We start from the raw sequence: 11,156 nt of genomic DNA, 5'->3' as shown, positions 1-11,156 counted from the left end.
GGAGGGCCAGCGCTGCGAACCCTGCTTCTTCACTAAAGCAGACGTACAGCCACCACTGTGTACAGCAGCTTTCCCTTGTTCAAGTAAATATGCAGCTATAACAACTGCCTTTAGCCTCAAATTCACCTAGTGCTGACAAAGCAAAATCAGGTTAATGAATAATTCCATTCTTATTTTTGTTAAAGCATTAGCCTTTCTGGAGGACCTCAAAATCTTGACTACATCATAGAGTCATAGAATGAACTAGGTTGGAAAAGACCTTTAAAATCACCAAGTCCAACCTTTTACCCCAGCACTGCCAAAGCCACCATAAAACCATGTTTTTGAACACTTCCAGGGACAGTGGTTCCACAACTGCCCTGGGCAGCCTGTTCCAGTGCCTGCTCACCCTCTCAGGGAAGAAATTTTTCCTAATATCCAACCTAAACCTCCCCTGGTGCAGCTTGAGGCTGTTGCCTCTTGTCCTATCTCTTGTTACTTGGGAGAAAAGACTGATCCTCACCTTTCAGGTAGTTGTAGAGAGTGATAAGGTCCCCCCTGAGCCTTCTCTTCTCCAGACTAAACACCCCGATTCCCTCAGCCATTCCTCATCAGCCTTGTTCTCAAGACCCTTCACCAGCTCCATTGCCCTTCGTTGCAATGGAGCCACAAGTAGAGTTGGCAGACTTTTGTCTCCCACATTAACTTCTGACTTGTTTGCTATTGGATCAACGGAATCCTGACTGAAGAGGTAGTTGGGATTTCTTTTTTTTTTTAAGTGGTTGATGTGAAGGAAATGGACTTGGGAGTAGGTGACTGTGTCTCATCTGACAGTACCCAGAGGACGCTTCATTGTAAAGGGAAGTTCCCCCCTCTTCTTAGATAGACTTACTTTGAGAGTTTCATTTCAATTTGCTGCCGGATTTCCTGTCTTTCCTCATCTGTCCTTCTTGGGAAAATATTCCTGTCTTCCAGCTCCTGCTTACTTGGTCTGTTTCGTAGTTTTACTGCCAGCAGTTCTTTCTTGCATTTTCTTGGCAAAGTACCTGGGACATGCATTGGAAAGAAAGTAATTAGAAAGACAGCTCCTGGAGAGGAAAGGTGAACACCACATGAGCAGAAAACCTACAGAGCGACAGTGGTCTGTATGTCAGTGTAAATGAGCAGCAGTGCAGGGCTTGGACAGGAAACTGCATACAAATCCAGAAGGATCATATTCCTCTGCTGCCATTATTATCCATTAGAAGCAAGCAGTGCTCTCAGGTGAAAATTATTTGCAGCTGAGACATGATTCACATCACTAGTTTAGAAGTCAAAAGCTGTGCCTCTTGCCTCAGTCCTCTGAGCATCCCTATAGCCCAGAGCAATCCCTGTTTCCTGAACCGGTTAGTGGTTCCTTGGCAGGAGGACTGGATCACTGGATGGCAGAAGTGGCCGGGGCATGTACACCTTCCTTTCTGGGTCACCAGGTGTAACAAGGGATAGATAATGGTGACTGAAACAATCAAAGTTGTTGCGTGACATGTGTGTATATATGCACACACACATTTCTATGTAAAAATATACATAGAGATACATATGAAGTATCATTCTGGTTTTCTGGCATTAGAAATTAGAGGATCAGAACTGTGACCAGACACTGTGTCACTCTAACACTAAATATAAACCATGATGCATATCTACATCCTGTCCAGTGTGACAGTGTGTCAAAACAGAATTTCATTTATCAATCGCTATTATTCTGTAGGCATTAGACCTTTTCCTCTGAATGGAGCAGGGGCAAATATTCCAAGGAATGACAGAAAAGGCCAGGTTTTATGATGACTCGCAGAATGCTGGCAACTTCATTGGGCATTTGGGCAGTAAGAGACACAAATGGTTACTGTGATTGCATGACTCTGGTTGTGCTTACTGTAGAAAATGTAACACATGCTTTCCATCAAACCAGATAACCTGAAACATTGCCATTACAAAAACTGTTCAAAAACTGTTCATAGGAGAATGTGCAGCTGCTGTTTTGGGTAGGAGTCTACTGCTCTTCAGTGTGCTGGATGTGGAGTCCTTGATGCTGCCTCTCTGATGGCATTGGAAACATCCTTTTACTCTTACTAGAGAGAATTGTGTTTGAGTTTAGGTGTTTCTGTATCTCTGGTGGAACTCTTCAGACTTCAGCAGGCTAAACAAATGAAAATTGGACTCCTGAGCCTAGAAAACCATTTTGCCATGTGTTAGGGAAGTTATGTAGTAGAAAGGCTGTAAAGTAGAAAACCATCTTTATTTCCAAATGCAGACTGAAAGTCTGAGGTGATGTCCACATTCATGAGGAGTAGTTTGCTTATGATGGGGCGGGGAAGAAAAAGGAAGTCCTGTTAAAACCAGTGAGCTTCTGAGTCATACTGGTAGGACTGCAGTCTTCCGCAACCATGTCACAGGGAGGTTATAAGCAAGTAAACTTCCACCAGGTCCCTGCACACCTCCCGTTCTGTGCTGACTTTTCTGCTGTCCAGTCCAGGGCTTCAGGGAGTCTGAAAATCATCTTTGCAGAGCAGATGGGGTTTTGTGTATTGTCAGGGTACACAGGATCTACAGTTAAACCTTTGTATTTGCTTCATTTTGGGAGGGCGGTGTGTAATAGGAGGTTATTTTGGTTTGGTTCCTTTTTGCTTTAAAGGGTTTTAATTTAATGCCTCACCTTTTCTACAAAAGGTCACCTAATTTTTAAAGAAAATTATATTTAATTGGTATTTTTGTTTGGCATTTGAGATAGGATTAAAGTCTATTTTTTAAAGGATGCTCTGGAGATTGGCAAGATTCTAAATCCTGAATAGATTCTCATTCCCAAATATTGGGGTTTTATTTCCTAGGGATCTGTGGACCTACATTATTATTATTACTATTACTGTTGTTGTTATTATTTCTTATTATCATCACTATTGATGATAGTGCATGATTTCTTTATGCAGGGGGAGGAGTCTACACCACATCCACATATAAATGTTGGGAAGACTGGGTCAGGAAGTAGTTATGGTGTCCTTGTGTGAGCAGAAGCAAGTCTCTTAGCAGTTGCAGTGGTTTAAAATTTAACTTTTTAGAAACTAATCTCAGCTCAAAGCCCCACTTAAAGTCTAAAGCTGTGCCCTCATTTATCACCTTCCTCTAATGCTTTCAAAGTCTGTTGCAAACATTAATTAAATTAAACCACACAGCCCTCTGTGTAGTAGTAGGTATACGTTTAACAGATGGGTAAAGAAGTTAAATGATTTGGCTGATGCCACACACAGCCTTCTGCTAACTGAATATATGACTCCATCAGAAATATTTGGCTCATGAAGCCACAGACTTGGGGCTCTATCAAGGTTTTTCAAGCCTCCACCATACTGGGAGTGGGTGCAGAGTGGGCGTTTGCAGTGCTCGATCCATACAGCCCAGGAACCAACAGAATTCCTTCTGGAAACAATCTGGAACACACCTGGGGCTGGCAAACTCCCAGGTATCTCTGAACATGTTCGCATTTTCACCTGGAAATCTTAATGGGTCGGTAAGAGGAATTTGGTCATGTCAGGAGGTTGCTGCAGAGAGGCTGCATGTGTACATTAAGCCCAGTGGCTCCAGAAGATGATAGTCGTACGACCCATGTGCTGGCCATCTGCATAGTGCATTTGCAGACAGCTCAGTGTGTCCTGGCTGCACTGAAAGCAATAGATGTGCATGTGCATATGTCTGTGTCCAGAACTGCTTAGAACAAGGGAGTTCTACATGTGTAGTAAACCCTTTTTGTTTGGAGATGCACCCTAAACAGTTATTCTCCCATCCACTGGTGACAGTGAAGGTATGAGCATGCAGGACTATCCCTACTCCCTGCAGGCTGCTATGAAACTTCTTGCCGTACCATACCTGATTATACCTGATTTTTGCCGTACCATATTATACCTGATCTTTGAATAGTGGGAGAATCCCAGTGATTACTTGCTCACGTGAGTGAGGTCAGAGCTCATTTTCTGCTGTCTCTCATCTATGAGATGAAGGCCAGCTGAACCCAATGCTCCGCAGTTAAAAGACTGGACCTTTTTGCAGGAAGTCAGGTTTTGAAGCTGATGTGGAGGCACTGGCTAAAGCTAGCTCAGTGTATGCCCTAGAGGCTTCTATTACAAAGTGAGAGGGAACAAGGAAAAGACTTTGCTTGAGACAAAGTAAAATGAAGCTGCTCTTCAGAGTCTTGACTGCTCCCAGGCTGCTCTGCTACACACTTAAAAAGAGTCTACTACTTTGTGAAATTAAAAACACAAATCATATCTGAAAACATCTCAACTTTAACCCAAATCCTGCTGTGGTATTAGGGGAGTGGAGAGCATATAACCCACTCAGGATAAGCTGTGCTCACTTCATCCAGATGTCTGGATTTCTAAAAGGCTTATGCTATAACCACTCCCATGGTCCATATGCGCTGGGCACTGATTAATCTTTAGGGTATTTCACCAAATAAAAATGCAAGAGATCTGGATTAAACTGATCTGCAAGTCCAAGGAGCCGTTCCCCAGGCCTGAGCAATTGGGTTAATTGCTGAAAAATAATACCTGCCCCACAAAGTGAAAGGAGGGGATGATGTTTCCCCCGCATCAGGAAGACATGCTGGGAACCATTGTGTAATTCATCTGGTTTCATCTTGACAAGCCCACTGATGGCCAGTTCTGTTATTCCACCTGCTGCAGAAACCCGAATCTGAAGTTTCAGAATTAATAAACTAATAAATAAACCAAAACCAGAGAACAAAGAGGAAATAAAGCCACAAACTAATTTTCCCCAATCCATTTCAGCACCCCGAGGCAAATTCCTTACTGATCACAATCTCAGTAGAAAGTGAACTTGCAAATACCCTTATTTAGCTATTCTCTTCCTAAGGGTTATTTTTCCTGGTCAGAAAGGCATGTTCAATGCTGGTCTGCCCCATGACCAAACTGTCTTGGGCAGGATCTTGCCTGTAGCTCGTTTCATGGTTTATGGCAGCTCAGCCTGGTCACCCATAAGTGTTCTGAAAATTCACACCCTTTTCATGCTTGGTTTGCAGGTTCCTGACTAAAGTTCCTGGTTTAGTTCAGTCGAATCATGACGTTGAATTTCCTATATTTTTACTGTTCTTTCTATCAAGTAAAAGACAAAACCTAATGCTGCATGCTGATGGGAAGACCTTGCTTGCACTAGTTATCAGTTGTGGGCTACATGCTAGTTAGGTTATTTTTTAAGCTTGCGCACAAGACTAGTGTCTTGGCTGGTGTTTTTAGAGATTTCAAAGAATGATTTATTGAGGAGGGTGCTAGTGGAAAGCCAAGGTACAATTCCTCACTTTTTTCAGAGTTACCTGTACCAATCTCCCCCTAACCACAGGGCTGTTGCACTGTTCTGCATCGCAGTGGCAATGGCAAAGTTGATGACGCACTAAGGCAGGACACTGTTTGCAAAGCAACTTTGGATAGTTTTATCTCCTGACTTGCAAGCAAGCCCGGATTCCTTTGAACTAGAAAGAATCTGGATCTTTTCAGGGAATTATTCTGGCGCTATCCCTGTCACTTGTCACTAGCTCTCCTTCCTCTCTGAAATGCTAATAGATGCGTTTGAGTGAATGCTGGCACAAGCAGTGCCACCCAGTGTCAAGACGAGAAATATCTTGCTTATGTCCGAGCTTGTGAGAAAATGGGCAGCAACCGCATCCCCAAAGCCGCTGGGGGACTTTCGTGGTTTAAGCAGCTGTGTTGCCCAGCTTGCCCGGTACCTAGCCACAGCAGCCTCCTTCGACATCAAACAGCTGGAGCTTTGTGCGGCCTGGAGTTTTGTCCTGTGCCTACTATGTGCCTGAACTTAAACACCGGCAGAGCAAGCACCAGGCTTGTATAAAGAATTAGGTCTTCTGCAAATGCACATTTACAACCCTGCAAGGACAAGGCAGTCCACAATGATCTTCAGCCATGTTAAGTAAAACGATCTTATGCATAAAGCTCAAGTCTTATGATGACTTGGGTAAGTTTAAGGGGTGTATGCAACAGTTGTCTTCATGCAGAGGCTGAAGTTTAGGTGTGAAAAGACTTGAATGCCAAAAAGTGAGATTAGTGACAATGAAGAAGGCTGTATAGCAACAAAGAAATAAAAGAAAATTCTTCCTAAAAATTAGTTTTGCTAAAGCTGGAAAGCATTTTGCAGGGAAAAAGGGATTGTATTAATATCTGTGTCCTCTTTATCGAATGATAAACCACCTTTGTTTGCTATCTTTGCCCCCGCTGTAGATCTGCAGGTAAATACTAATACGTATATAATCATTGCACTAAAAAAATATTGCTAAGGAGAGCCGATTATTTTACTAAAGCCCACTTAAATCAGTGCTCAGGATTATACAGTACATTCCCCATATGTCTCAAGAAAGGGTAAAAAGGACCAAATAGGGAGTAACTTTCTCCTTTAAGACCTTTTCTCTAGATGTTTGTCCTTCCTACATTCACTGTGTCTTCTACTTTTTGCTGTACCATCACTGGTACAACAAATACATGGAATAATACTTGGAAAATGGAATGCTTCTAAACCATCCGCAGCATTGGCACTGGGTGTACAGAAAGCTTTGCCTCCTGATGGTGAGATGTGTCTGCAAGTGCTGCCATTCATAGATAGTAGTACAAAGGGGATGTAACTGAAGGGGTGGAGCATACTGACACATGGACATAGCAACAGAACTCTAAATGTCAGCTTAGTGTGCAGTACATACCGAGAAAAACATGACCACAATCACCATGACTCACTTCTAACTTCAGCTTTTCACCAGGATTCCTTGACAAAGGTAATGGGACAATAGAGGAATTTACACTGCTCAGTATTTTCTGGGGCGTGCTGCCTTGTTTAGAGCGTTGCGTTGCATTACCATAGTGTATCTTTATAATATGAGAAGTTACTTTCCTTACCAGAAATAATGGAGTCATTCAAAACTTCCTCATCCTGATAAAAAACAGAGTCTTCCTTGAGCTCTGAGTTCATGATCATGTTTTCTTTGTTCTCATCTGACTCTTTCACTGAGTTCCGCTTATTTTCTGAATCACTGCTGTAACTCAGGGAGTTCTCCTTTTCTTTGTTGCGCTCAATGCTAGATGTTCTGGATGGACGAACATCAACTCTTTTTTTTGGAGAGCCTTTGCTTTCTCTTCCGTGGAAGCTGTGGGTGGAAGGTATGCAGCCCAGTTTTTACAAAAGACTTTTATTGCCGTGATAGGAATTTATCATTACATGAGAATGAGCAAAATTTCTTGTAGGTTAAAAAGGCCAGAGCAGAGAGTTCACATGGGACAACATGGAAGGCATTCTCAAGACTGTGTTAAGAATGGCTAATCCAGATCTATTTTCCTGTCTATGTCATAAAAATAAGGTACGGAAGGGTGCTAATGAATTTCTTTGTTATATAGACACATGCTATACTGTACTGATTAAAAAAGCCACACAGCAGGTCCTTCTAATGTAAAACATACATGTCATGAAATATTACCAGTCTGTTATTTTATGATCATGACAAAGGTTTAATGGGACCTGGAAATAATATCGTATGACTCTCTTCCCTATGGAAATAGCTGTTATGGAATTAAGAAATGTTACCAACTTAACTCCAAAGCTGTGATGGAAAAGGTTATCTCTGTTCTCCTCTAAGATAAGAAAAGCCAGACAAAGGGCCCAATGTACTCCCACACAAGCATTTGTATTAAAAATGGGTACCATATATGCTCATGTATAAGCCAAGAGGCATATACTGAAATAGTAGCATTTCTCACATGCAAAGTGCTGATATTTAGAGCAGGATATGCCTTACCTACTATAACTTGGTATCTTGTGGGGAGATTTTCTTTTGCAATAGGTCAAGGATATCAAATTATTCTAGCTCTTTGAAAACCTACTTCCACGTCACAGTAGCCTTCTTATAAGGGAAGAACATGCTTTGGAAGTAACTGCCAAATTAAGCACTTTAATCAGGGATGGATGTTCAAAGTAGTGACATGAAGAGGAAGGCAAACTCAAGCTGTAGGAGTAAATAAAATGGTAATAACAGGGTAGGAACATTTACCAAGAAAAATTATTTAGTGGAATGGCTCTCCTCATGCACCCCTATAGCCAAGAGGCTGTAGGTACCTGTCCTGCCGGTGTTTGGTGGCCAGAGCCCTGTGGAGTTCTTCAATGACTCTGCTGGGAGGTAAAGGCAGGTGGACGGCAGCCAGGTGAGGGGAACCGGTTGGTGTTGTTACCTGTCCTCTGACATGGGGATCTGAACTTTTCTGGCCAGAGGGATGGAAGAGGGCAGCTTGTCCTGAGATTTGGGAGGAACCAACAATGACATAATTCTTCAGGATGGTAGAAGGAGGAGATTTCATGGCAGGGTCATCTATTTCACTTCCTGCTGTCAAGACACAAGAGGGTAAGAGGCTGAGCAATGCTTCTTATTTTTTGGCACACAGAGTCTGTACTGAAATTAATTTGTTGTGTTGAACAGAGGAAATGGTCATGTTTGTTCCAGCTGGCAGGTAACTGGTTAAGTTGAGTAACTCTCCCAATTCAAAAGGCTCATACTACACAGATCCGGATCTTTATCTAGCAAAACAGATGCCTTCTCCATTTCCCATCTTTCCCACAGTATCAGATTCTCTCTTTTCCCAGCCCACCACTGAATTCTTGAGTGCCAGCACTGTTCCTCCTAACCACCAGCTTGTGCTGCAGTAGGTTCCCAATCTAGCACTTTCACTGCTGGACCCTGGCAAGACTGTATTAAAATTTATGCACTGTGGTTCTCAGGCAGGACAAAATGTACCAGTGTCTATTATCTGCTCCTCTGTGATTGCTGCACATCTTGGACCGCTGGCTTTCATATGCCAGTTGAGGAAATGCCAAAATCATTATCATATGAGGATAATGTTTGCATAACAAAACCTGCCAAATGAAATCTGAAAGAAAGATGTGGTATTGAGCACTAAGATGAAAAAGGAAAAGTGGGGCAATCTAATCTGGTTTTTACCCCCATACTCAGATATTTTTTATGCAATCTGAGCATTTTATTGGAAATCAGACTTTGATATATACATTTCTCTAGCACCCAAATCCAAAACACAGTTGACATTTCCCTGGTTGTAAATTGGGTAGCTTCACACTCTTAAGATAAGTGAACATCTGCCCTGAAAAAGATGCTGATTAGTTTTCCTGTTGTGCAGTTCTCTTCCCCTTTCCCCTACATCTCCAGCCTAAGCCTCTGGCACACAACGTTGTTTATACCGGCAGCTCAGTCTGGGTGTAAAGCGGCAGCGCGAGTGCTTCATGCGAGAGTATTTCTTTTCTGTTGTTGCCACCTGGTGTTTAAAACAGGAATTTAAACTGACACAGCTTGAACAGCTGTTGTACAAACTTGTTTTCACAGCTAATTTTTACTTTTTTCACTTACTTTCGAGATAAATCCTTCAGTTCAGAGCAGAGAAAAACTTCTGCTCAGGCCAGGATTATCCTGTAATACCCATGTAAAATGTCTTGGTTCCTATTACCAGGAAAAATTACTTACTAGAAAACTGGTATACAAGTGTAGGTTTGAATATTAATTTCAGTTATTAAGTATTTCCTCACAGACCCAGCATCCCATGTAACGGTTCCTAACTACATGCCTTTTCCTGAGTTCCCTGTGGGAAATCTGGTGCAGCTCCATGAGGGCAGTGCTGCAAACAGAGCAGGGCATGGAGGCTGGACAGCAGAATTACTGAGGACAACAGCAAAAGCACAAGTAGGAAGAAGAGCTGCTGTAGCCATAAACGAAATCAAACATTTGAGAGTGACAGCACTAAGCTTGGTCTTTATTTCACATCCGTGGGTGAGGAGGAGAGCATCCTTCGATGAGGAGAGTTGCATCCACAATAAAATCTTCCCTCTTATGTTAAGCAAGGTCCAAATTTTTTTTTTACTTCTTTTCAAAAGGCATTTTTGCACATTCCTCTCCCTCCAAGCCAAACCCAAATCAATGGCCAGAGCTTCACTCATCTCTCTGTGCATCCAAGAGGCAGTGGACAAGCTAATCCAAAAGTCACCCTGTTTGAAATCTGAAATGTCTGAAAGCACAGGGGCATTTCTTCAGGAGTCTTGGTGCCCAATGTGTAGTGTTGGCAATGAGCCACCTTCCCACCCCAGAGTTTCTCCTGCGCTGATCAGGATGGCTGCTCTAGCCAGGAGAAAGCCAACCTTTGCTGAGCAAGTATGCTTTTTGGCACTCAAGGGGATTTTGATTATATGCTACTGTGGAGATGCACAGAGGACATTTATGGTCAATCATTGTCCATTGAATCATGGCCTGAGGGGATAAAAAAGAAACCCAAAACAAAAAAAACCACCATAAGTCACTTTATGCCACTGAGCAGTGAGAGTAGAGCAAGAACCTTGGGTTCATCTCAACCCTAACGCAGGATGGGAGGAGACTTTGGTTTATCTTTATACTGGCTTATTACTGGAACAGGTCAAGGGCCTCATTGCATCTTGATCCAGTATTGAGAGTTTCCTTAGATCACACCTTATTTGTCCTGATGACAGCTGCTCAATGAATAATCTTGCAAAGTGATGTCTTGGCACCTTGTCCTCTTCCCCCTCTGTGATTAATTGGTGCTTGGCTTATTTCTTACTCCTCTAACAGCATCTCTAACATTGTTAAAGGGGGAAAGACTAAACACAAAAGATCTTTTCACCCTCAGCCTGTTCATGCTGCAAGGTGAGCAGAACATTGAAGTGATCCGAACAGCAGCTCCCAAGGAGCAGTCTGATACCATTTTGAATCCAGCTCCCACTTAAGCTCTTACAGCTTTTAAGTGTGGAAAAAATACGGTATTTTCCATGGAGAAACAAATACTTTAAATTTTTCTCAAAAAGACTGAATCCCTGATATTTTCTATGAACCCCAGTGGTCAGATCACAATGACCTTCTGATATTTTATTTCCTGGTGACTTTGAAAACCCTATTTATTGTGCCAGTACATGAGTGTGGATGCGAATCAGGGCTGAGATAATGGCTGTCATTTTCGAGTGTAAATATCCAACAGGTCTGACATTCTGATATCAGAACTTGATTATAATTGCAATAAGGCCTTTTTAACTGCTTTTACCGTATGTACGAACCCTAAAATTGGAACAAACTAAAA

General features: G+C 42.3%; 1 protein-coding gene across 1 annotated transcript in view; it reads right to left on the bottom strand.

Moving 5' to 3' along the window:
• PHACTR3 (phosphatase and actin regulator 3) overlaps positions 1-11,156 on the bottom strand; it is a 48,322-nt gene that overhangs the window by 26,395 nt on the left and 10,771 nt on the right. Inside the window, exons 5-7 of the mRNA XM_010012603.1 lie at positions 8,131-8,392; positions 6,921-7,168; positions 872-1,025 (exon numbers count right to left, since the gene is read on the bottom strand). Coding sequence (XP_010010905.1) covers positions 872-1,025; positions 6,921-7,168; positions 8,131-8,392 — 664 coding nt within the window. The remainder of the gene's footprint in view (positions 1-871; positions 1,026-6,920; positions 7,169-8,130; positions 8,393-11,156) is intronic.

This window comes from Nestor notabilis, unplaced genomic scaffold, assembly GCF_000696875.1.
Source record: "Nestor notabilis isolate BGI_N333 unplaced genomic scaffold, ASM69687v1 scaffold17064, whole genome shotgun sequence".
Classification (NCBI taxonomy): Eukaryota; Metazoa; Chordata; class Aves; order Psittaciformes; family Psittacidae; genus Nestor; species Nestor notabilis.
This window is presented reverse-complemented; position numbering and strand designations above follow the sequence as displayed.